The sequence below is a fragment of the Syngnathoides biaculeatus genome, chromosome 2 (assembly GCF_019802595.1).
Source record: "Syngnathoides biaculeatus isolate LvHL_M chromosome 2, ASM1980259v1, whole genome shotgun sequence".
Classification (NCBI taxonomy): domain Eukaryota; kingdom Metazoa; phylum Chordata; class Actinopteri; order Syngnathiformes; family Syngnathidae; genus Syngnathoides; species Syngnathoides biaculeatus.
In genome coordinates this window covers 38,872,374-38,899,819 of record NC_084641.1, presented here as the reverse complement: position 1 = coordinate 38,899,819, position 27,446 = coordinate 38,872,374, and the positions used below count along the sequence as shown (strand labels likewise).

General features: G+C 43.6%; 1 protein-coding gene across 6 annotated transcripts in view; it reads right to left on the bottom strand.

The window, feature by feature from the left end:
- nrp2a (neuropilin 2a) overlaps positions 1–27,446 on the bottom strand; it is a 59,156-nt gene that overhangs the window by 17,282 nt on the left and 14,428 nt on the right. For all 6 annotated transcript variants that reach the window (XM_061803726.1, XM_061803742.1, XM_061803751.1 and 3 more), the window contains 8 exons: positions 20,035–20,265; positions 17,921–18,076; positions 17,368–17,537; positions 16,485–16,640; positions 7,829–7,973; positions 3,182–3,357; positions 2,411–2,590; positions 2,180–2,324 (listed from right to left, as the gene is read on the bottom strand). In XM_061803726.1, the coding sequence (XP_061659710.1) occupies positions 2,180–2,324; positions 2,411–2,590; positions 3,182–3,357; positions 7,829–7,973; positions 16,485–16,640; positions 17,368–17,537; positions 17,921–18,076; positions 20,035–20,265 (1,359 nt within the window). The remainder of the gene's footprint in view (positions 1–2,179; positions 2,325–2,410; positions 2,591–3,181; positions 3,358–7,828; positions 7,974–16,484; positions 16,641–17,367; positions 17,538–17,920; positions 18,077–20,034; positions 20,266–27,446) is intronic.

Sequence of the window (27,446 nt, the reverse complement as noted above, 5' to 3'; positions counted from 1 at the left end):
TGAGAGAAAGTCGAGAATTTACAAGCTGTCATCAGTGGTCCTGCTGAGCTTGGAACAAGGTGTGACCCTCGACATCAGACGTCTGCAATACATTCCACCTTACTTAGAAATTAGTTTGATGACCTTTCTACACTGCAAACCTCAAGCAGAATTGAATGCAAAACTACATCATTGTCACCTGGGAAAGTTAAATGGGCCATGATGTCATATCTCTGTGTTTGTGAGTGTCTCTCAGTGGTTTGCTTGATGTGCCTCTTGTATGTATATGACATGTCAGCCTGTTAAGGCTCAGAGGGAGTGGTGAACAGTGAAAGTCCATATGTGTGCTTGTGCAAGCAAATGTATGAGTATGTATACAGTATGTGTCTCAGTGTGTGTATGTGCAACACATCTGGAAAACAGACGATGTTGAAAGGTCTCCCTGGGGATGCATTCCTGCAACACAAATGCTCTCCACTCCCTCCTGGTAATAGCACATGTTTCTGGAAGCTTGCAGAGAACTCATGTTTTCCAGGTGAAAGAAATTCAAAAACATATCACTTTTCTGCAGGCTCTTCCAATTTGCAATGGGTGAGACTTTCTTCCATTGAGCAACTCCATGCAGATCTATGTTCATCTTACACGAGCCTCACTATTCTTGGGAGCGGCTTTCCTCGTTTTTTTTTTTGTTATTTTTTACCTAGATGGTCTGTGTTTGTATCACTAGAGAAAATAGTTCAGCCTCATGCTTGAGGCAGCAACAAAAACTGAGGTCAGCAAAAGACACACAGTCTGCTCTGTTCCGAGCATTTACATTGCAAGAATCATGTATTCTGTGTTGCAATAATAATTTTTCCATTTTTTCTTAAAATAGGTTAATTAAAATATATTTATTCATTTGAAACATTTTCTACCACTCATCCGAGGTTGGGTCTCAGGGAAAGTAGATTTACCAGGGTCACCCAGACTTCCCTCTCTACAGCCACTTCATCCAGCTCTTCCGGAAATATCCCGAGGTGTTCCCAGGCCAGCCGAGAGACACAGTCTCTCCAGCATGTCCCAGGTAGTCTCTGGGGTCTCCTTCCAGCGAGATGTGCCCAGAACACCTTACCAGGGAGACATCTGGAAGATATCCAAATCAGATTCTCCAGCCACCTCATCTGGCTTCTCTAAATGTGGAGGAAAAGTGGCTCTACTCTGAGGCCCTCAAGGATAAGCTTCTCAACCCTATCGCTAAGGGGGAGCCCGGATACCCTTAGGAGGATCTCATTTTGGTGAAGCTGGAGGGAGACGACACTCTCATCCACCGGGATGAACCTCAAAGTCCAGGAGGCAAGCCGGGAGACAATAAGTATACCCACACCTGCCTGGAGGCTCTCATCACGGGCAACTCCACAGTGGAAAAGAGTCCAACCCCTCTCAAGAGCCCAAGCCATGTGTGGAGGTGAGCTGGACTTTATGTAGTTGGATTTCCTCAACCTCACACATCAGCTCAGGCTTCTTCCTTGTAAGAGAGGTGACATCCCATATCGCTAGAGCCAGTTTCTGTAGTCAGGGATCGGAACGCAATATCCCACCTTTGTCCAGCACCCAGCTCACACTGCACCAAACCCCTATGACCTCTCCCACACACAGGCCAACGGTAGGGGGACCGTCATTGCCCTTTCTGGCTGTGCCTTGCGAGGCCACCAGGGTGCAGTCCCGGCCAACAGGCACTTGCCTTTGAACCCACCTCTATGCCTGGTTCCAGAGTGGGGTCCCAGTGACCCGTGTCCAGGGAAGGGAAACATAAATCCATTGTTTTTAATCTTCATAGGGGTTTGTGGAGTTGTGCTTTGTCTGGTCCCTCACCTAGGACCTGTTTACCATAGGTGATGCTACCAGGGGCATGAAGCCCGAGACAACTTGGCTCCTAGAATCATTGGGACACACAAACCCTTCCACCACAATAAAGTGAAGGCTCAAGGAAGGGTATTGCAAAAAACTAAATTCCATTAATATTAGTAAAATAATTCTTTAAAATATGCATTTAGATTTGTAATTAAAAATGATTAATGTATTACAATGATATTAATTAAAGCTAATCAAATCTAAAAATATGTGCAAATTGTTAAGTTTGACATAGTTCATATACAAATTTGAACAAACACTAAACCGCTGATATACAATGATTCCCTGTCATGAGAGCTGAATGCCCTACCTGGAAGGTCACAGCCCAGTATCTCCACTCTCATCCCAATGCCTGCCGGAGACCACCGCTCAGGGTAAAGTCTAATGTACTGAGCAACCGTCTCCTCAAAATGACGCAGCTCTGGAGTGTCATAATGTGTGTTACCCTCAAAAATCTGTAAGAAATAAACATGCAAAGACAAAATCTACAGAGTGGAACCACCAATAAACACAGAACATCCATCTTACTTTCAATACCCACCTTGGACTGGCTGGTCTTTCTGTCCATGATGAAATTCCATTCTTTTCCATTGATGCTATAAGCAACTTTGTACTTCCGGATAAAAGCCCGGTTCTCTGTGGTTCCTCCACTTGCTGCATCTCCTCCCCTTGCTCCCTGGGTGATCACTCCCCGCACTGTTTTAGGCACACCCAGGTCAACCTGCAAACAATCAACGGTGAAAGAGAAAAAACAAATGATTTAATGGTTCTCCAGCAGCTTGTATAATTATCCCGAACATGGAGATTATGCTTTAATCATCATGAGTTTGTTTGCTGGTGAACAGGAAAAGCAAAAAACATGTGAATATTCATTCACTCATCCATTTTCTGGACCACTTAGCCTCGCAAGGATCATAGGCACGGTGGAGCCAAACTCAGCTATCTTCCGCTGAGAGACGATGTACACCCTGAGCTTTTCGCCAGCCAATCGTAGGGCAGAGAGAAACAACCATTCACACTCACATTCACATCTACACACATGTTTTTGGGATGTGGGAGGAAACCGGAATAACCAGAGAAAACCCACACAGTTACAGGGAGAACATGCAAAAACCACCCAGAAATTGAAATTACAAGTCAATTTTTGAAATTTCTCAATCACTGCATTAATACTAAGGATGAAACTCAGGCGTTTGAAGTGGATCTCTGTAAAGGTGTATGATTTGGCGCTATGTTTTGTACTGATTGCACTGCAGTTGACGATGCACCCGATTAGGAAGCAATTGTGGATGCAGTTCAAATCTTATTGTACCTGAAGCCACTCTTCTCCAGCAAGAGGCTGTGACGGTGCAGGGAACCAGCCAGAGCGACTGGCCACTAACCGGGCTGAACTGGGGTTCCAGACCATGTCCCTGCTAGAGGAGGCCGAGATCTGGTTGTCAGGCAGAAGACCGGACAGCAGGCCCTGCATGCTGGAACACGGAGCATCTGGAGCGATTGAGCAAAATGAGCCAATATTATTTTCACCTTTACCTCCGGAGGGGTAGATGGACGCATCTGAGTCATTGACCCAACACTTACACTCATGCAGTTATACATATTCCCACCTTGGAGCTGTTAAGCTCCACTGGATCATAGCACTACTGGCCACTAAGCTCCTCAGAGTCGAGACTGGAGGAAAGACTAAGAAAGCAAGAGAAGGAAAGTGATGCGTCTAATGTGTGTTTACGATATAATTACTGTATTTTAGTGGGATGAAAGAAATCACATGCTTTTGCTGAAATGTTTATTTTCTCAGTGTTCTTGCACACATTTTAGTGCATTTCATTTGCTTATTTACGAGTTCATCAATGATCTCCACTTCATACACAAACACATTGAACACAACGCATTGAATCAAACGCACGTGTGGCAATGAAAGCCATTCAGATATTGGCAAGAAAGTGCCAGTGAAAGTTGTTGCATGTGAAGAAGAAATGATAATAAAGGAAAATGGACGAGGATGACGTCTTGGGGATGCTGGGATCAGACTATAGCAGTCACAAGCGCCAGGACAGGAAAGGCAAGGGCGAGGCGATCATTGGAGTGGGAGGAGTAAAAGGAGGAGATACAGGAACTGAGAAAGGGGCAGAGGCAGGAAGATGTCAGCTCTGTTGACGTTTTAAAAGAATGCAGATCAAGCTTGCATGCTGTTATGTCACTGCAAAACATAAATAAATAAATCATTTATTTAAAGCAAAGGAATGTGATATGCATTTATATGGGTGTGCTGGTACATTAAAAACTATCAGGGTGTGGAAATACCTGTCCTGTGACGCTAATAGTGACTTCAGGCACAGTGATTAGCAGCTGAAGTGGATCACAGCGTGCCATGTACGGACATGGAGCCGGTCATTAAAGATTGAGCGCTACTCATTACCCAATCGGGTAGAGTTCACTGAGCAAAGAGGACACATCAAAAAGTGTCTAACCCCATGAGAGGGAAGATAGGTGCCATCTGGAGAGGAAGCGTGTGCTCTGAGAGAATGTGGGAGAGGCAAATGACACAAGTAAAGACTGGAAGGAAGAACAGAGTAACATTTTCCTTTCATTAGCCTGAGGCATACAATGTTTAAAATATAGCACAGGGAGTGTGAGACAGCCTAAATATGTGCAAGTCTTCTTGCTTTTTATAGTTCAGGGAATTATTTTCACTTGACGTTCAAGTCGGCCTTATATTTGGTTACAATTTCTTTTCAAGGCTGAACAGAATAGATCCTCATTTTGAGTAAACTTTCATACAATAATAAACCAAATCATTCTGTTTTAGTTGACTCCTGTGATTTGTGGTGGATAGGTATCGAGCCAGGCCATAATTTACGAATTTCCGCAAATGTATGACGCCCTTCAAAGGTGATATAACTGATGTAAAGGCCGCTGGTGCATGCCTGGGTCATTTGTTCTGGCTGCAGGTGGAGGCGGTGGGGCTGGCCTGTGGCTCCTCGAGCCTGCTTCCTCCTCTTCTCTCTGTTCCCTGCGTCCTGCTGCAGTCAGGTCTTCCTCTCCCCAAGGGTGAGGGGACAAGTGGTCCCTTGTGGTCTGTGGGGTCTTTTGTGGGGTTTTTGTCCCTGCCTGGTTGGAATTGTAGGGGGTGGTCCACCTCTACACTTGGGGGTGAGTACTGGCTGCTGGCGGAAATGTATGCGTGTGTCGGTGGGGTCCCCCTGGGTGGGTTCAGCGGGACTGGGTGTGGCAGCCCTTTTTGTCAGTGGCTGTCCGGCTTGATGGTCCCCACCTGCAGGAGCCGTGACTCGCAAGGCCACACCAGAACCTTGATATGCTTCTTACGGATCCACTCCTTTGGATCCCTCGCTGTGTTCTTCGGGTCATTGTCATACTAAAAGACCCAGCCACGACCCATCTTCAATGCTCTGACTGAGGGAAAGAGGTTGTTCCCCCAAATCTCACAATACATGGCCACAGTCATCCTCTCCTTAATACAGTGCAGTCGTCCTGTCCCATGTGCAGCAAAAACACCCCCAAAGCGTGATGCTATCAACCCCATGCTTCACAGTAGGATGGTGTTCTTGGGATGGAACTCATCATTCGTCTTCCTCCAAACACGGTTAGTGGAATTATGACCAAAAAGTTCCATTTTGGTCTCATCTGAGCACAAAACTTCCTCCCATGACTCCTCTGTATCATCCAAGTGGTCATTGGCAAACTTAAGACGGGCCTTGACATGTGCTGGTTTAAGCAGGGGAATCTTCCATGCCATGCATGATTTCAAACCATGACGTCTTAGTGTATTACCAACAGTCATCTTGGAAATGGTAGTCCCACCTCTTTTCAGGTCATTGACCAAGTCCTGTTGTGTAGTCCTGGGCTAATTCCTCACCTTTCTAAGGATCATTGAGACCCCACAAGGTAATATCTTGCATGGGGCTCCACTCCGATTTAGAGTGACCGTCATGTTTCACTTCTTCCATTTTCGAATGATTGCTCCAACAGTGGACACTTTTCACCAAGCTGCTTGGTAATTTCTCCGTAGCCCTTTCCAGCCGTGGGGAGTTGTACAATTTTGTCTCTGTTGTCTTTGGACAGCTCTTTGGTTTTGGCCATGTTACAAGTTTGAGTCTTACTGATTGTATGGGGTGGACAGGTGTCTTTATGCAGCTAACGACCTCACACAGGTGCATCTGATTCAGGATAATACATGGAGTGGAGGTAGACTTTAAAGGCAGACTAACAGATCTTTGCGGGTCAGAATTCTAGCTGATAGACAGGTGTTCAAATACTTATTTGCAGGTGTATCACACAAATAAACAGTTAAAAAAATCATACATTGTGATTTCTGGATTTTTCTATTTAGATTATCTCTCTCACAGTGGACATGCACCTACGACGAAAATTTTTAACCCCTCCATGATTTCTAAGTGGGAGAACCTGCAATACAGCAGGGTGTTCAAATACTCATTTTCTTCACTGTACTTGTGTACTGTATACTGAGTATCTTAAAGTATTCTCTATTTAGGTCATGTATTTTAATCAGTCAGGTCAAACCAACGTTACATGACAGAACTAATGGTGCTAACTTACTGTAATTAAATCACTTTATTGTAATGAAATTACTTGACACACAGCAAAACTTTGGTGCATGATCAATATAATGTTGGGTGTTTACGTAGAACTGTTAGTATGAGCACTAGCTTGCTCGGTTACATTATTTCTTGTTGCCTGCTTGTGAGCCTATTGTATTAAAAGTACGTGAACATACCTCATGCAAGCCTAGAATTAAAGTCCTCTGCTGACCACCTGTGAGAACATGCACACCCATTTTGTTCTTATAAACACATGGGACGATCCATTATTGTTGTTGTCGCCATGGTAACGAGTGAAAATGGTTGCGTTTGAGCTGACAAGATAAAGCCCTGTGATCGTGAAAAAAATAGGATGCGGGCGTATCGGTATACAAGATGTTATTGCAGTAGTCTGACATATTGCAATTGTAAAAGAGCAAAATTGTAGTCTGATCGGGACGTGTAAGGTTGTCTGTCTCACACATGTTGTCTGTCCCACACCGCCGACATGTTTTGTTTTAAAAAATATTTTTACACACCCCCAAGATAAAAATAAACTAGCATTTGGATTAAAATAGACTGCACATGATGATGCAGGCTAAATGTCTTTAGTGGAGGCCATCACTGACGCCATTGATCATATTGGCAAATTATGACATTAGACCTGATCACCCGATCGGCATTAAATGCGAATTATTGCCCAATACCGATCAAGCCAATCAGATCAGTGTAAAGTCTATTGATTTCATGTCTTTCTTTCTCAAGAAAATTAAATGGACTAAAATAATCCCAATACATTTTATGTAACAACGTCAAAATCGACTTGTCTCCAATATCTTGCGTCAAAATCCACATGTCCCCAATATCTTGTTGTGACCCCAGAAGTGGACGCCAAATTCACTGCATTGCCTGTGCAGAAACGTAAATGTACTCTACTCTTTTGTGTAAACACGGCTGGTGAGTGTGGCATCCTTGCAAGCCTCTCATGGATAAACCCAAAAAAAGAGAATAGGTTAGAAATTGTTTTATCTATTGTCACTGTTTATCAATTGATTGTTTTATAATTATGGGCTTGAATTGAACCCTTTCATGCAAATATTTACAATAATTAATAATAGTTAAGGTCAGTTCTAGAGACTATAGAATCTTTGAATTTATGTACGAGATTCGGTTATGATGGTGTCACAATACCGGTGCACCGTTCTAAACTGAGGGGGCCTTATAACTGACAGAAAATGTAAATGTTGAGAAAGATGAAAAATAATTAGTGGCGTGTCACACTTGTGTTAAACACTATGTCATGTTGTGTTGTGTTACAATCTGTTTTCCGCTTTAAGCTTCATGTGGTTGCATTAAATCAGCAATGAGAATAATAGAAACTTGAGTTCTTTTCTACACACCTGTAATTTGGCATCCGTAGAGCTCAAAGCGCAGAGCAATGCCATTACGCCACGTTTGTGGTCGGATACGCACAAACCGCACCAAAACGGGCTGCGGTACGCGATTGAGCACCACCTCGGCTGGGTCTGTATTGGCATGGAAAACCTGCAGAGACGCAAAGACTATCATCACTGGGTTGCTTGCTGGTGAATGTGCTAACCCTTATACGGGTTTGTCTTATCTGTCATTTCCTCACACTTCAGCACGAAGTGAATGGCTTCGCTTGGCCGCACACACGAAACATACCCATACACAGAGGCAGTACCACACAGAAGAGACAACCCAAACACAGATCCGATGTCACCAGCCCAGCTGTCATTGTGTTTTGGGGTCGAACATTCAGCTCTAGGAGGCTGGGAAAGTGAGAGAATGGATGAGGGCTTATGATCTCAAGGATTCACTCACTCACATACATACACAGGCACACCTACACACAATGCTCATGAGCTTCCGTGCAAAGCAAGTCTTTGTGGGGGCTGTGGGTGAGACGTGACCTGACATGACCAAACAGAATTGGCCAGGAAGCACAGGAAGTGTGTCCAGGTGGGCAGGATGTGAGGATATGAGGTATCCATCCCATCCCAAACACCAACTTTCATCTCTCCTTGAGGAATATTCCGTCCCTCCCATTGGCTCTGTATTGGCAGTATGGGCTTCCAGGGGTGAGAGGGCAGTAACCTGCATGCTCGGGTTACTTCCTGTTTTGGGGTAGAGAGTCCTGGGATGTTGAAGGGGCATTTCATTGTGCCTTCACTGACAGACAGGAATCTTTCTTTTAGAGGACCACGTCCTCTTTCCGACTGCACCTCCATTTTCACTATCTGTGCATTTTCTGTGACTAACTGAAACGAGGCAGATTAGACAAAAGACAATTACGTGTCATTCATGCTGTTGTGTTTTGGCCAGGCATCACAATGGAGGAGGATGGAAAGATAATCTCAACTATCCAGAGAATAAATCAATCACTTCAGGAAATGACAAAGCAAAAAGACAAAGAGTAACTGAATATGCTACTCTGCCATGTTGGAAAGTGACCCATTTCTGATAATCCTTGTCTGGTATATGCCCCGCAGAGTGACAGGACTTCAAAATGCTTCTCAGGGGGGTTTATTTGATTTGTGGCATGCCCTGATTTAACCGAGTGGATTCTGACAGTGATAATACACACCAGTCAGTGTTTGAACAGAAAAAGGGGCTATCCATGGTGTGCCTGCTGCTGGATGGACCACCAGCAGCCGCTGTGTTTACCTTAGAGGCCAAACAGTGGATGTGAGCTCTTATGGGGGTTATGCAAACACCTACGCACTCTTACACAAAGGCAACATCTTTGCCGCTCCCAGATATTTTGAACAAAGCTGTGAGTGGAAAAACAAGATAAACTAAAATTGACTTGAGATGTCTTCACAATAATAATTGAAAGTAGGTGAAGACAACGGCTCACACTAGAAGGTTGAACCAGGCATTAACTCTAACATGAAGTCATAATTATCACATGTCCCCAAAATACTATCTTGAGTGATTATCCAAGGGTGTGGAGTGTGCTGAGTGATTTATAATCTCCAATCTGTTGTCAGGTCAGTCAGGTCCACAATCGTAAATGTTTAAACGTTCAATATTTACGATCACACGGTCAATATTGACAATGCCAAATCCCAAAGTGTGGGGTCAACATCGACTTCGGCCAAGCCACAGACTTCCAGATTGTGATGTAAGACAGAATGATAACCAGTTGATGCTATTGTTGGCGACAACTCGATATGTTTGTAGTATAGTATATACAGTACAAAATGAATGGCGTATCGCATCACATGTTTCGCAAGTCATTCCCTGTGGTTCTGTGTGTGGTGTGCTGTGTTGGTCATCTAGAGCAGTGATTTCCAACTTTTATGGAGCCAAGGCACATATTTTACAGTTGAAAAATTTCACGACACCCCAACACACAAAAATGTCACCCAACGTGGCTACATTAATTATTTTATGGACCGCCATCTAATAGAAGAGCATTTATTTGCTCTGTCACTACACCTCACTGGTATGAATAGCTAAACAAAGATTTCATTTCTAAATTTCTAGTGCATAAATATTTTTTGGAGTATCCATCCATCCACTTTCCAAGCTGCTTATCCTCACAAGGGTCATGTGAGTGCTGACAATTACATAAAATTTAATAATTTCCCACAGCACACCTGAACAGCGCTCACTGTACACTGATGTGCTACAGCACACTGGTTGAGAATCACTAATCTAGAGTACACCACACACTAGAGCAAGTATACACACAATTAGGTTTTCCTTGCTCACATTTTGAAAGTGAATTAAGATGTTAAAAATTGGTATGTGTGTGCTTGCTTATTTTGATGAGAGAAAAAAAAAGTGAACAGGCACATGGAGAATGTTGGTGGGTGGGGAAGTGGAAAGCAATGCACAATGAGCAGCTTTATCACTAGGACAGGAAATAAACTATCAGAGCGTTAAATGGCAAATTAACTGGAATTTCCATTAATATAGATCATGAGAAAGGTTTTAATAATTTGGAAATGAAAGTGGGACAGCAAACAAGAGAGCAAGAAGGAATCCAAAATGGCCACAATCTTCTTCTTCTTCTTCTTCTTTTCCTTTCGGCTTGTCCCGTTAGGGGTCGCCATAGCGTGTCATCTTTTGCCATCTTAGCCTATCTCCTGCATCTTCCTCTCTAACCCCAACTGCCCTCATGTCTTCCCTCACCACATCCATAAACCTTCTCTTTGGTCTTCCTCTCGCTCTTTTGCCTGGGAGCGCCATCCTCAGCATCCTTCTACCAATATACTCACTCTCTCGCCTCTGAACATGTCCAAACCATCGAAGTCTGCTCTCTCGAATCTTGTCTCCAAAACATCCAGCTTTGGCTGTCCCTCGAATGAGCTCATTTCTAATCCTATCCAACCTGGTCACTCCGAGCGAGAACCTCAACATCTTCATTTCTGCCACCTCCAGTTCTGCTTCCTGTTGTTTCTTCAGTGCCACCGTCTCTAATCCGTACATCATGGCCGGCCTCACCACTGTTTTGTAAACTTTGCCCTTCATCCTAGCAGACACTCTTCTGTCACATAACACACCAGACACCTTTCGCCAGCTGTTCCAACCTGCTTGGACCCGTTTCTTCACTTCCTGACCACACTCTCCATTGCTCTGTATTGTTGACCCCAAGTATTTGAAGTCGTCCACCCTCGCTATCTCTTCTCCCTGTAGCCTCACTCTTCCCCCTCTACTTTTCTCATTCACGCACATATATTCTGTTTTACTTCGGCTAATCTTCATTCCTCTCCTTTCCAGTGCATGTCTCCATCTTTCCAATTGTTCCTCTGCATGCTCCCTGCTTTCATGCATATGACAATATCATCTGCGAACATCATGGTCCAAGGGGATTCCAGTCTAACCTCATCTGTCAGCCTATCCATTACCACTGCAAATAGGAAGGGGCTCAGAGCTGATCCCTGATGCAGTCCCACCTCCACCTTAAATTCCTCTGTCACACCTAAGGCACACCTCACCATTGTTCTGCTACCATCATACATGTCCTGTACTATTTTAACATACTTCTCTGCCACACCAGACTTACGCATGCAGTACCACAGTTCCTCTCTTGGTACTCTGTCATAGGCTTTCTCTAGATCCACAAAGACACAATGTAGCTCCTTCTGACCTTCTCTGTACTTTTCCACGAGCATCCTCAAGGCAAATAATGCATCTGTGGTACTCTTTCTAGGCATGAAACCATACTGTTGCTCGCAGATACTTACTTCTGTCCTGAGTCTAGCCTCCACTACTCTTTCCCATAACTTCATTGTGTGGCTCATCAACTTTATTCCTCTATAGTTCCCACAGCTCTGAACATCCCCTTTGTTCTTAAAAATGGGAACTAGAACACTTTTCCTCCATTCTTCAGGCATCTTTTCGCCCGCTAGTATTCTGTTGAATAAGTTGGTCAAAAACTCCACAGCCATCTCTCCAAATTGCTTCCATACCTCTACCGGTATGTCATCAGGACCAACTGCCTTTCCATTTTTCATCCTTTGTAGTGCCTTTCTGACTTCCCCCTTAGTAATCATTTCCACTTCCTGGTCCTTCACTCTTGCCTCTTCAACTCTTCCTTCTCTCTCATTTTCTTCATTCATCAACTTCTCAAAGTATTCTTTCCATCTATTTAGTACACTACCGGCACCAGTCAACACATTTCCATCTCTATCCTTAATCACCCTTACCTGCTGCACATCCTTCCCATCTCTATCCCTCTGTCTGGCCAACCTGTAGAGATCCTTTTCTCCTTCTTTCGTGTCCAACCTGGTGTACATGTCTTCATATGCCTCTTGTTTAGCCTTTGCCACCTCTACCTTTGCCCTACGTCGCATCTCGATGTACTCCTTTCGCCTCTCCTCAGTCCTCTCAGTATCCCACTTCTTCTTCGCTAATTTCTTTCCTTGTATGACTCCCTGTATTTTGGGGTTCCACCACCAAGTCTCCTTCTCCCCTTTCCTACCAGATGACACACCAAGTACTCTCCTGCCTGTCTCTCTGATCACCTTGGCTGTCGTCGTCCAGTCTTCCGGGAGCTTCGGTTGTCCATCGAGAGCCTGTCTCACCTCTTTCCGGAAGGCCGCACAACATTCTTCCTTTCTCAGCTTCCACCACATGGTTCTCTGCTCTACCTTTGTCTTCTTAATCTTCCTACCCACCACCAGAATCATCCTACAAACTACCATCCTATGCTGTCGAGCTACACTCTCCCCTACCACTACTTTACAGTCAGTAACCTCCTTCAGATTACATCGTCTGCACAAAATATAATCTACCTGCGTGGTTCTACCTCCGCTCTTGTAGGTCACTATATGTTCCTCCCTCTTCTGGAAATAAGTGTTCACTACAGCCATCTCCATCCTTTTTGCAAAGTCCACCACCATCTGCCCTTCAAAGTTCCTTTCATGGATGCCGTACTTACCCATCACTTCTTCATCGCCCCTGTTTCCTTTACCAATATGTCCATTACAATCTGCACCAATCACAACTCTCTCGCTGTCTGGGATGCTCAGAACTACTTCATCTAGTTCCTTCCAGAATTTCTCTTTCAACTCTAGGTCACATCCTACCTGTGGTGCATAGCCGCTAACCACATTATACATAACACCCTCAATTTCAAATTTTAGTCTCATCACTCGATCTGATACTCTTTTCACCTCCAAGACATTCTTAGCCAGCTCTTCCTTTAAAATAACCCCTACTCCATTTCTCTTCCCATCTACTCCGTGGTAGAATAATTTAAACCCTGCTCCCAAACTTCTAGCCTTACTACCTTTCCACCTGCTCTCTTGGATGCACAGAATATCAACCTTTCTCCTAATCATCATGTCAACCAACTCCTGTGCTTTTCCTGTCATAGTCCCAACATTCAAAGTCCCTACACTCAGTTGTAGGCTCTGTGCATTCCTCTTTTTCTTCTGACGCTGGATCCGGTTTCCTCCTCTTCTTTGTCTTCGACCCACAGTAGCTGAATTTCCACCGACGCCCTGCAGGTTAGCAGTGCCGGGGGCGGGCGTTGTTAACCCGGGCCACGACCGATCCGGTATGGGATTCTTTAGATGAACGCTCATATTTGTTTGGCACAGTTTTTACGCCGGATGCCCTTCCTGACGCAACCCTCTGCATTTATCCGGGCTTGGGACCGGCCTACAGATTGCACTGGTTTGTGCCCCCATAGGGCTGCATTCCAAAATGGCCACAATAACTACAGTAAATAACCATATGTGGGATATTCTTGCCCTTCCTTATTGGCTCCACATCAAAATATTTTCATGGATTTCATGGACTATCTAAATGACCCAGTGAGACAAATCTCATGAGGTGAGAGCAGGAAGACAAGATGGGAAGAGGAGGCAAAGGAGACACAAAGAGCTGATGTTGTCAGTTTCCTCTACTTCCTCCTGACTATTGAGACAGCACCCAACCCGAGTACTTCAAGGGTTAAAGGCCATTGGCTCTGGGAAGCAGATGGTTGGGCACCGAGTAACGTGTCGAGGGCGCTGTCACTTTTTACACGATTAAAATTTTCGGTTTAAAATGTTTGACTTTAATCTGCCTGACGACAGTGGTGCGGTTCCAGGTTGTGTCACATGCAAGCGGGTGAGTTGAATAATTGAAGCGGCCATGTTGTGTCTCTTTGCGTGGAGAGTCATGAAAATATAACGAAGCTCTGCTCATTGTGGAAGGCTCAGCATATACACGCATAGAAAGGCTGCATGGTCAGGACGCAGGTAAAGCACCATGGGTATATAACTATTGATGACCTTGGTGAAAAACATGGTCACGGTGGAAGGTGGGGCTATACAGTAATCCCTTGCTATAGCACGGGTTACTCATTGCAGAATCAGTCTGTTGCAGATTAAAAAAAAAATTATTAGTCAATATAGCGCAGTTACTCGCCTCCACATCTCTGATAGTTTTATTGTCTAGATGATTCTAATGTGGCAAATGACTCATGTAATGGTCTCTTAACAGACCTCATTTATTGGGAGGAGTTTTCTGGAATGTAACCCCAGCGATAAACAAGGGTTTTCTTTTGTATTATATTTATTGTGCAGCCTTTGTAAATCAACATTTGTGGCCAAGCAAAGAGAATAGCAAACAATCATGTGCGCCACAAATTAGAGATAATCTCACAGTATGTTGTTAGTGCTCTTAAAATCACTGTGTTTACGTGCATCACCGTATAATTCATTTACAATTCCGGGATTCCTCTCACAGTCGGTCTGGCCTGTGCAGCCTGAGCAGTGCTCTCCTCGGTGCTGCCTACCTCAGGGAGACGTAGCGAGCTCTGCACATCACATTATCGGAATGACTTTTCAGTTTTTGACTGGGTGTGTGTTTTGTGGGTGCAAATATGTGAATGTATGTGCATAAGCGAGAGCTATACGTTGGCTAACATCACTTCAAACAACAAACGTGTGAATAGTGTGATTTACACATTTAGCCATCTCAACAGTATGTTGCATCAAAGACATAAAAACACAGGTTGATAGACATACACGCAGAGACACTCGCATGTATAAGCATACGGAATTGATATGGCAGACTGCTCTACTGGACTGGCGTTCTCCAGTCAAGGTTTTTATTTTATTTTTTTAAATAAACCAAACATGCATGTGTGAAAACCTCCAAAACCACAATATACATTTGAGCACCATGTTAAATGACAATTACAGAAGTGAAATCCTCATCATTACAGGAACCCTGATGGAAAATGAGCTTCAACCACTTAAGGGCTCTTTGGGGGGCTTAGGACGGCTAACCGGGAGTTTGTACTGCGTGGACGATGGATTAGCAGTCACAGTAGATTTCACTGTGGCCCAAGGGGATGGCGGGAGGAACCTGGCTGGCGAGGAGAATGTTGAAGTCAATTTTTCATTTGGAAAGTTACACTTACGTAAAAATAATTAGGTCATCTTTGGAGGCTCGTAAAGGTGAGTAGAGACTCGGATTACAATGAGACAGATTTCATCTGTCTTCAGACGGGCAAATAGTCAGAGGTTACTTAAAGGCGGCAGGCGTTGAGGGGTTCGAATAGACAGCACAGATGTCGTTGCTTCTTTTTAAGTCACTCAGTCACTTTTCACTCAGTAATCTCCACATCAGATACTCCCAATTGGCCCCACCCAAACCAATCAGTGGCTAGCGCAGAAGGGGTCTATGTTGTTAAATGTGTGAGTGTCTGTGGATTAACCCTTCCACAGAGTCACGATCCCCCTCACCACTCTCCAATTCCCCACTAAAAATCCATGGTGACCTCAACCCAGATATGAGGAATGGAGACCAATACGCCATGACAAAAACATCCTGCACTGCAGATACATTTATACATACATTTGTGCATGTGTGGTTGTGACAATGTGTGAAAGATTACAGATAAGATGCTCAGAAGGGCACATAGAGGACTGCATTGTTGTTTGTCTGCTTCGCCACCTCTCCCTCTATCTCTTCCTCCCTATCATCAACACTTTTTTTGCCACATGACCAATGTCATGAGCCGGGTATACTAGTTGTAGGAATGTTTGTGTTTCTTTTGGAGACAAACCATTTCCACCAAGCAGTACACTTCAGTTTTGCACTGTAAGAAATTGTTTTGCCTTTCAATTGCCAAACGTTTTTATTTGTACTATTACTACTGTTATACTATGCTATTTTGTTGGAGTACTAACCACAGTGGTATGGGACACATTTGAGACTTCTGATAGCCCCAGCAGAGACTCATCACTGAAAAGTGCAGCTCAATAAATTAGAATAGTGTGGAAAATCTCAGTATTTCAAAATGTGAAACTTTTTGATGGTACTGATTCTTTAAACAAAGGGAAATGGCTTCAGAAAGACAATCCTTACTTAATTTATATATTTTTACTTGAAATCAACGACTGAAAGATCTTAAGTTGACCATTATTATAATTTATTGAGATGTAATAAATGTCATTCAATCAGGAAAAAGAACACACGCGAACATATATACAGGGATTCATCCATGTTTGTCCTTTGGTCTGTGTGTCATATTCAACATCTTTGTCAAATTCATTACCAGTTAGCAGTAATGTGATGTACCTTGTGGTTCTTGCCATGCCGATAGATCATCCAGTCCTCCCCATTGGTGCTGACCTCCAGCTTGAAGGTGGTGACATAATAAGACTTTTGGGTCTCTTTGGAAACGGCCCCCTGGGTGGCGATGCCCGTCAGCACCTTGAGGAAGTGGAGGTCAACCTTGAAGAAAGAGGCAAACAGAACATTGAATATAAAATGTTTTCTTAATACTGAATGATAAATGTGAGAAGAACCCGCTCAGTGTCCGGTGGGGATTTATGATGCACAGGAGTGATGTCAATAACCAAGACAACCAGCCTATGTTTCTATTTGTCACACAGGCATTTGGGGATCGAGAGTGGAGAGGAAACCGGGGTGGCGGCTGCTTCTTGGCATTGTCATGTGTAACGCCTTTTGCTAAGATCAATGGCGTAATACTTCAATGTGATCCTCTGAACCGCTTTCATCCATCATGGTGCTCTCGCTTCCACATATGTATGCATCTATATAAATCTAAATATACTGTATACAGTTTGAGTACATGACAGTCAGGAGCACTTCCATATCATCAGCTTGCAGTTTCTTCAGTGCACATTTCTTCATCGTCACTGCTGCCTGGTGCATCATTTATCAATGAGACACTTTATTTCTATACTGCGTGTGTTTTCATTACCTTTGTTTCTGAGAAGGCAAGATTGCATAAATATCCTTAAATTCTCAGTGAATAATACATACATCTTAATTACAAATTCTGACATCTGCAGGAAGTGAGTTTTTAAAGATGTATTTTTGTACTGGTTAAAATGATTTGACCTTGGTGGGAAACTGAATGTAGACCGTGTGTGAAAACATAGTATTCTGGGCAATAAAGTGGAAAGAAAAGATGAGGAATGGTGCAATGTCAGACCTGAATGTACTCTTTGTTGCTGTCCTCTGAGGGCGTCCAGGCATTGTCGTGGTTGTTGAGGCGAGCTTGGCGGGGCAACCAGCGGTTGTCGTAGAAGGTTGTGGAGGCACTTATCTGATCGTCACTGATCTTCCCCGATTCCAAGCCGAGTGGCAGGCTACAGTGAAATGCTGAGAGAGGAAAAGAAATGGGAATTTAGTTGTCATGGAAGGTTGAGTAGAATTAATGACAGTGGCAAAGACAGAGCAGATTACAAAGATGGGAAAACGTAACTGTACATCCACAGGACGATTAGGCAAATAAAGTTATCCAAAGTTTATTGAGGTGGAGGTAATTCAAATTCAATGAAAAAAATACAGTTGGTTGGCTTTTTAAAGCGTGATCTTGAGAATTGCCTCAAGTACCAAAGCGGATAACACACAGGAGGTGGGGTACCGAAAGAAATAAAAAAGTGTTGGAAGATGGTGCGGAAATACAGATTTTATAAGCGCCTGTCTGCAAACGTGCCAAACACAAACATACACACTCAAATAGAAAGTCGTCTGGCACTCACAGCCGCTGACTTCTTTGCGAGTCATGTTGTATCGGGCAGAGAAGCCATCTTTGGCCACTGCCATGTCCGTGTGGAAAGAAAGGGAGAGCAGCCCAGATGATGACTGAATCTCTGGAGGGATCTTTGTACCGCAGTATCGTCCGATCAGCGGAGACACTGCAGATAAACAAATCAAGTCAGTCACCAAGTTTGGACCATTCATCGATTTTCACAAACCTTTTATTTTGTTGCAGATGCTTTTTGGTGGTAACGAGTTCATCCCCACAGCCCCCAGTGCCATCTTTCTTTCTCCTGATTCCCGTTTTCATCCTCCCTCCATCTGTGTGTTTAAGCAAGACCCCAGCATGGGGACTGGAATTCCAACCTTAATACAAGCTGCTCCGGGATCATCCGCATGTGTGCGCACACCAAGCCAGTGAGGATTACAGTCGACTTGAGATGTGCTCTGTTGCCAGACGCCAAATTCTTCACCCATGTCTCTTGTCTGCCAAGACCCTTTCACGCCTGAGGACTAGCTTAATTTGAATTGAGCTAAAGATGAATTTCCTCCTTTTTCTCCTACTTTGAATGTTTGTGGCTACTGGAGCTCTCAAATATGAAGCTGTACGCAAGTGGAAATTTAAATCCATACGGATCCCTTTTTAGAAACCAAAAATTGAATAATTACAGCAAAGAAGTCCTCTGCCTCATTTATTTTCAATAAGAGGAAGACCTGTCAAATGGAAAAGTGTAAGGTGTTAAAGTGCCTTTTGTCCCTGCTTATGTGGTTTTCATCGGTGATACAACAGCAATTACTCTTTGGTAGTAAGTATCAAAGCACTTCATAATCAGGAGTCCACATCGCAATTATGGTCTGGTTTCGAAAGGAGCACAAGAGGCTGTTGCTAATTTTTTCCATAACCCATGGACCTCACGGGATGAACTCAAAGGCATACAGTACGGGACCGTGCGATCTGCTGATCTGCTGCAGTACACAATGTCAGCTGTCCACAATCTTTTACGCACAATGGTCACATGAATATAGAGATATTTTGAAGAAAACAACGTAGTTGCTCTGCACCCAGCCTGAGAGGCCGACGAAGGTGACAACTTCTGCAATAAAAAATTGTCACCACTCAACAAGTGGCGGGGGAGTCTCTCAAACGAAACACACTTGAGGCTGACCTAGACTGACCTGAGAAAGGACTGAATCAGTTCCTCAACTGATTCCATTCAGTCTCATCTCCTGCTGTATTCTTCCAAAAACAAAAATACATAATGCTTGGTATGTAAATACGCAGTGACACAGTTGAATCTGGTGTGCTTTCATATTTTCTGTACTTATGTACACGTCAGTTCAGAACAAATATTTGTGCTTTGCCATTTCTTGTGAGGTGGAAAGGTTAGTTTTCTGACATCTGGCGCCTGACCTAACAGGGTCTCATCATAACACTCACTCTCATCCGGAGTTGGAAGGAGTGAGCAGATTGTTGGTAGGAAGGAGCTAATGAATGGTGTTATTATGGGGGGGGGGGTCGTTGGGGTTTTTCCTTTGTTAGTGTCAAAGCACATTTGGATGCCAGTCTGAAATATCCATCCATACAATTTCTTAGCCGCTTATCCTCATAAGGATCACAGGGAGTGCTATTGCCTATCCCAGCTGTCTACAGGCAGGAGGCGGGGTACACCTTGAACTGGTTGCCAGCCAATCGCAGGGCACATCGAGACAAACACCCACACTCACAATCACACCTAGGGGCAATTTAGAATGTCCAATTAATGTTACATGTTTTTGGGACATGGGAGTAAACCGGAGTGCCCAGAGAAAACCCACACAGGCACGGGGAGAACATGCAAACTCCACACAGGTGGGTCCGGGATTGAACCCGGGACCTCAGAACTGTGAGGCCAACTCTTTCCAGCTAAGTTACCATGTCGCCCAGTGTGAAATAATGTTTCCTATATGTAATGCAAAGTAATGGATGGCTAGGTTGTGCCCTTCAAAGCATGAACTACCTGAAAGAATGTTTGTGTGTTAGTGCAGAAATTGCATGAGTCAGTATGTGCTTGAGGCGGGGAAATTATTTTTTTTAGTCTCATCTCCAATGTTTACTTCAACATCTACATGCTCTTACCTTGGGGCAGGCCGTCCCACACGTCCAACCAGTCGTATTTGCAGTCACCCTCTCCCACCAACAGGGGGTCGTTCTCCAGATCAAATGTCAGGAACGTGAGGCTGATGTCCATGTGGGCTGGAGCAATGATCATGTACGAGCACTCCAGATTGTGGGGGTATTTATCAGGGAAACCCGGTGACTCGATCATTCCGGAGCTGCTGGTGAAATTGCGGAAGCAGAATTCTGACCCTGAGGGGAGAAAAGGATAAGAAGAAGAAGGCATACGTTATAATATAACTTACAGATCAGAGAAGAACAACGGATCAAACAGGAGAAATATCTGACTTGCAGATGGAGTCCATCTCACAGTGTGTCCATTGTTACATATGACATGAAGACAACCACTCTACCCGAGCGGCATCTAAACCTGCCAATCCTGAGCGTTATGACACAGCACTATGCAGCTTTCAGCAACTGTTGTGTCCTCAAAAACAATTATATTGGTTCAAGATGTGAAGAAAGATCTGTTACTCGTTTCAGGCCTTCAAAGCTTCCATGCAAAGTGTTTTTTGCCTGCCTTAATTTGACATGCATCAGACTTTGAGGACAAAATCTCTGACTTCTGAGCTTTTGCATACATTCATGTGTCAATAAAATAAATGTTCTTCTAGGGTCTGTATTCTCTCTCTCTCTCTCTCACTATCTCACGCTCTCTGGGGCTTTCTTTTTTCTCATGAAGTCAAACTCCACAGACCTTGGGTAATGGCTCTTAGTGAGCCCGTTGCGGCAGCTTCTCATTACCTATGCAGATTTATGCAGCCAGGACCGCTCACCTTGAGCAGCTGCACCATTCCCATCATCTACCCATTCGGCCTTTGAGTGTTCGAAAAAGACACCTATAACATGTTGATTCGTATTATTTCATGATTTTCACCATCATTGTTTCCAATATATGTAGATTATCTGGTTGCATTACATTTTCATTTTTTCTTTCTATGCTTAAGGTATAGTAATAGCAGTATCTTAAAGTGATGAAGTTGATAAAGTTTAAATTTTCTTGACTGCATTTTACCAGCTTGTGCATTAAGACAGAGGAGTGGTTCCTGCCTCTGAAGTTTAAACTTGGGACCAGCAAGTTAATACCCACATCCAAATGTATAAAACCAGCATCGGGAGCTCAGACACGTTAAGAGCACATTCCTGCAGCAGCATTCCGACAAGGCACCAGTCTTTAATATCAGGCAGACCTATAAAAGCGGGGGTGGGCTCACTGTTCCCCCCTTACTCTTCGAAGTTGCTTTGTCTGGCCTTTCCTAGTGTATTCGACTTAAAGCCTGTGCCGCATAACTGGGCTTCTAACCCTATATCAAAGAGAGAGCCCAGACAGCCTGTGGAGGAAACCCCTTTTGGCCACTTATATCTGTGAGCTTCTTCTTTCAGGTGGTAACCACAACTTGTGGCCATATTTGAGGGTAGAAACGTACAGTAGACCAGCTAGTAAATCTTCTTCACCACAACAGATCAATTAAGAATCCACTGTTCCACAGCCAGGACTAAAAACAAACACCCTGCTCCTTTTGAATCTAATATTCCGGGGCGGTTGAAGCATGTGATCCTCCTGTAGTAGAACACCCTCCTTCTTAATCAGAGGGATCGCCACTCCAGGTTGCCAGTTCATGGGCATTGTCTCTTTTAGCCTGTGCACCCATGACCTCCGTCCCTCTCCCTTCAATGTTACAGAGGTGCGTCTACCAAGGAAGGTACAAATAGATGCACAAATGGGCATTCACACATACATTCACAACTATGAGCAACTTGGAGTCTTGACATTCAACATCATGTTTTGGAATGTGGGAGGGATCCTGTAGGAAACCTAAGGAAGTACATGAAAAACACTCAAAGTCCAAACAGGAAGGGCTGAGCTGAGACTTGAACCTGGCACCTCAGAAATGTGAGACAGATGTGCTCCCCATAAGGGCACTGCGCTGCTTGCGTGCTGGTAATTATCACCAAGTTGTCTACAATGAGCAATGAGAACAGCCACATGATTGAGAAGTTCTCCCACGTGTGAGTCATGTTTTGTGAGTGTCTTAGCTCGTTGTTTTTCTATTATATTATTATCTGTTTTCTTTTTTGCTGCTGGCATTTTTATGTTTGCATATGGGACATGTGAGGTGTGTGCGTGACAGCTTCTCAATGTGTGTGAGACCTAGTAACACAGTAGCCTTGTTTCTTACTGGGTCACAAATCAGCAGTCTGGAGTCGTGAAAACTTCAATATAAGCACAGCTTGATTCCACGTCTCCCAGGGCAGTACTCCACAGTGTTTGCATTTTCCAGACAATGTGCAGCAACCGGTCATTGAGCATGCGCCACGCAGAGTGCATGGCTGACATCTTTATTTTGCACGCTTGTGAAGCAGTCAGATATGCATGAGTGCCTTCTCCTTTTCGTTAGTGGTCATTAGTTCATGGTGTCTGAGCACGCCAAAAACAAGTCTCGGATCCTCCCTCCAACACATGTGTAAGACTAGATTCAGCTTGGTGAGAGCTGTCATTGGTCAAGAACGCAATGTGCCACTGTGGCCATAAAGCAGGGGGCTAGAGAAGTTGCTGGGTAAAACCCACTCCTGTTTTTCACTTGGGTGCCCCCGCATTCACCTCCCATCCTGTCTTGTCTTTTCCTTTTTTTGTCATGTGCAGTTTGTGCGTTCTCCGTCTTGTCTGCTGTCTGGCGTCCCCTCGTTACCAGACAATTTCTGCTGAGGATTCACCTACGTACTCACCTCTGTGTCGTGTGTGTATCATACTGTATCTGCCGGCGTGCATGACAGACGTCAACCACCAGACGTATACATCACTCATGTAACCCTGCCTGAGCTACGAGAGTTCATTGAAGAAAATCTCTCCCAAGGTGTCCGTGTCAGGATGTGTGCAAAAGGGGCATTCAAAATGGGAGCAGGGGGAGGTTTGTTAATGAGTAGAAAATCCACAATAACGACAACAAAAAAAGAAAAAGCCACAGAAAGAAAAAGCAACATTCTTAGCATGTCATTGGTCCACATGTTTAGGCCTAGTGAGACAGTTTGCGTGAATCTAACTGCTTCGTTAAAAGTCTGACATCATGATGATGCTTTTGATTTGGCCCACGGAATTGAACACCATAGGTTTAAGAGGCTTGAGCTTGGGAAAAAGCATTTGTGTTCAAACTGTGTGTCCCAATCAGAAGTGCCAACTTTTTTTATGCTGGTTTTATGGTTTTATTCTGATCATACCTTGTTTTTTCATTTTGGGGAATAATTCTCTTTTGAGCTCATCAGACATAAACAGTGTTTGTTTATTCACATTTCTCGGAGGGTGAAGAGATACACAGTGTGAACCAGTCGGGCATATTGTATATTGTAGCAACACACAGCATTGTTGTCAGCGTTGAGGTACAATCAATGTGATGGCATTTGAAATATTACATAGTAATACAGTGCAAACCCAGAATGTGTGACTGGGTCCCCAGGCAAATAGGGTGTGGAGTGGGAGTGGTTGGGTCCAGCCTCAGGGTGTGCTCCTGTCGAGAACCCACACATGTCACAGCACCAGTCACCGATGGTCATAGAGGGGACCGAGTGGCCTCAAGTGCTACCCCCGCATTCAAATCAAGATTGGCTATGGCATGGCCCCACACCATTCTAATAGTGGCCATTTGAGGAACCAGGAAAAGCGGGCTGTGCCGGTAAGTCTGCCTCCAGGAGCCGTGGTAACAGCATCAATGGCACGTGACTGAGTGAAGATGGATGACAAATGGATAGGGGCGTTGGGGGAGGATGTAGTCTCGGATGAATAAAGGGTTTTGCATGTACCAGTGAGAGAAAAGTAGGTTACAACCATATGGGAAGGGAGCTTGAGGGTGGCTTTTTTGGGGGGGGACATGTTCAGGGGTAGTGGAGAAGATTTTGAGTTTCATTGTGGCTGTGGAGCCAATTGGAAATGATGAGAGCAGACACACACACACACACACACACACACACACCACACACACACACACACCACACACACACGCACACACACGCACACACACGCACACACACACACACAACACACACACACACACACACACCACACACACACGCACACACACGCACACACACACACACACACACACACACACACACACTCTTCCCATGCAGACATGTTTATTCGCGAGAGTTAAAGTAATTGCTTTTTTACTTTCACTCTTGAAGTGATTACAGTAGTCGTGTGTAACATTCAGCCTCGGTTTCCACTTCTTTAGAATACATAATACCGAATGAGTTATTTGATTCCCCCAAAAAGTGTTTGGGTTCCTTCATAATCAGTTTGAAGGGTCTTTGAAGTGCATGTGTTGTTAAAGGGCGTGTCTTGTCAGAGATCAAGATCTCAGCACACCATTACACATGTTGTGAGATGAGTGTGGAAGTGTGTCAGTGTGTATGTGTGTGTTGACACCCAGACAGCACAGCTCAGAGCTCAGGCCGACTCCAGCACATTGTTTCAAAGGGCCTGACGCTGGTCGTCTTGTTTCAGGGTTTTGTGTGTTTCTCTGTGTCTTTGTGTCTTTATGTGTGTGCGTGCATCCAAGTGTGGGTTCAGTGAGCAGTGACAAACAACTGACTTGTTTTTGTTTGGCTCATTAAACCATGTTACAGCGATGAGTGTAACTACTCCAGGAAGCGTTGGACTGTTTTTGTCAACAAGCACATCCACGTATGCTGAGTCACTGCGCACAAGTGTTTTTTTTTTTGCGTGAGCGTGTGTGTAGGTGGATGTGTAAGACTGTTTGCTGCCCTATGGAAGCCAAACACCAATGAGGTGAAAGTGCTGCGATTAATACACAGTCTACATTATCATCATTACTGTTGTCGTCGTTGTCATTGTCATCATTGTCTTCAATATCACCATTGATCCTGTTGCTGATTTGTCTCCTGGCCACCCCAGTCATTTCACCACCACCTCTGTCAATCTATCACTCCGATTACATATTGAGACATATAATATGCTGAGTGGAAACACCCACACAAGTGGCAAGCAGACGCCTCTGTGTGCTCACAGTATCACACATCTGCTGAAGGCTTTAAACGTTTGCTACAATCTTATTAAAACATCGACGTACACGTGTCTGTGTGTAAGGCTGGATTGACAGTGTAGGTCCAATGGCCCATTTCTAATTTAATGCCGATTTTCATGTAGATTTCAAGTGACACATACAGTATAGTATACCTGTGTTTACACTGACAAACCACATAAAAGAATACACATGTAGATGCCTCTGCACACAAATAATTCCATAAGCATCCTCACCAAGCACTTACAACAGAAAAAACATTCATCCACCCATTATCTTGAGATTTTGTTGAACTAAACTTTCACCATTTTCAAAAAATTGCGGGTATAGACTGTTCGTGTTTATTCCTTGACAGGCCAGTCCATTTAACTTTTCTTCATATAGAGTTTGTCAGATGAAGAATTTGCGGTTTTATATCATGTTCTACTAATATCAGTTGAAATTGGAAATTATCATTTCTGAGTTTGAAATTTTCATTTTCTATTTTAGTTGTGCATTTGTTTATTTTTAATTTACAGTTATGTTATATTAATCCAGTAAGTTATTTCAAGGTTTTGAGATTCCATCCCTAATCACACCCGCAACTTTATTTGCGAGCATGACTGACCACACCCGTACATTTTTCAAACGTGACTATTTACATGTTTATGCACTTACTGTATTTGCCATGTGAAGTCTGCAGTAAGTTGTTGATTCTGAATGTGGCTTCAACTACGGTATGCTAACATTTAAATTCGCATTTGATGTTGATGACATGATTCTGTATGGCATACATTACCAGGCAATGGGTACCATTAATGTAATGCTTTTTTTGTACTGTGGAGAACTAATATTCCTGCCACTGGGCAGCTGCTGAAACTAATGAAAAGTTATTTTTTTTCTAACTTAAGTACTTTTGAAATCAAGTTATCAGAAAAGTAACTAAAGTTACTTGTATGCCAATGAAATTCTTCATTTTAAAGTTTGTACAGGCTGTTTAAATCTTTTCAGTTGATACAATGTAGAAAATAAGTATTTGAACACCCTGCTATACTGCAAGTTCTACCACTTAGAAATCATGGATGGGGCTGAAATTTTCATCGGAGGTGCATGTCCACTGTGTGCGAGATAATATAAAAAGAAAAATCCAGAAATCAAAATGTATGATTTTTTAAATTATTTATTTGTGTGATACAGCTGCAAATAAGTATTTGAACGCCTGTCTATCAGCTACAATTCTGACCCTCAAAGACCTGTTAGTCCGCCTTTAAAAGTCCACCTCCACTCCATGTATTATCCTGAATCAGAGGCACCTGTGTGACGTTGTTAATTGCCAAGCAGCTTGGTGAAAAAAGGTCCACTGTTGGAGCAATCATTAGAAAATGGAAGAAGCTAAACATGACGGTCAATCTCAATCAGAGTGGAGCCCCATTCAAGATATCACCTCGTGTTGTCTCAATGATCCTTAGAAAGGTGAGGAATCAGCCCAGGACTACACGGCAGGACTTGGTCAATGACCTGAAAAGGGCTGGGACTACCATTTCTAAGGTGACCGTTGGTAATACACTAAGACGTTATGATTTGAAATCATGCATGGCATGAAAGGTTCCCAAGCTTAAACCAGCACATGTCAAGGCCCATCTTGAGTTTCCCAATGACCAATTGGATGATACAGAGGAGTCATGGTAGAACATTTTGTGGTCATATGAGACCAAAATTGAACTTTTTGGTCATAATTCTACTAACAGTGTTTCGAGGAAGGCGAATGATAAATTCTCCAGACCTAAACCCAATAGAAAATCTTTGGAGGGAGGATCTAGAGAAGATCTGTTTTGAGGAGTGGACCAAAATCCCTTCTGCAGTGTGTGCAAACTTGGTGAACAACTACAGGAAACGTTTCACCTCTGTAATTGTAAACAAAGGCTACTGTACCAAACATTAACATTAGTTTTCTCAGGTGTTCAAATACTTATTTGCAGCTCTGTGACACAAATAATTTGTTAAAACAAATCATACATTGTGATTTTTGGATTTTCTTTTTAGATTTCTAAGTAGGAGAACTTGCAGTTTAGCAGGGTTTTCAAATACTTACTTTCTTCACTGCATGCTATTTCAGATAGGAGATGGAGCATTTGGCTTAAATGAAGCCACTCAAGACATTGTAAAGTCAAACCATATCACTTGACCAGATAGTAAGTCCTTAAGCTGCCTCACAGCCACCTGACAATTTCACATGCACACACAAACACAAACCATAAAACAACCATGCCTTCAAACTCCATGTTACCTTGTACATTCCAGCGGCCTCCCAAAAAAATTCAATTTTGGCTCATGCTCATCTCCATCAATCTCCACACT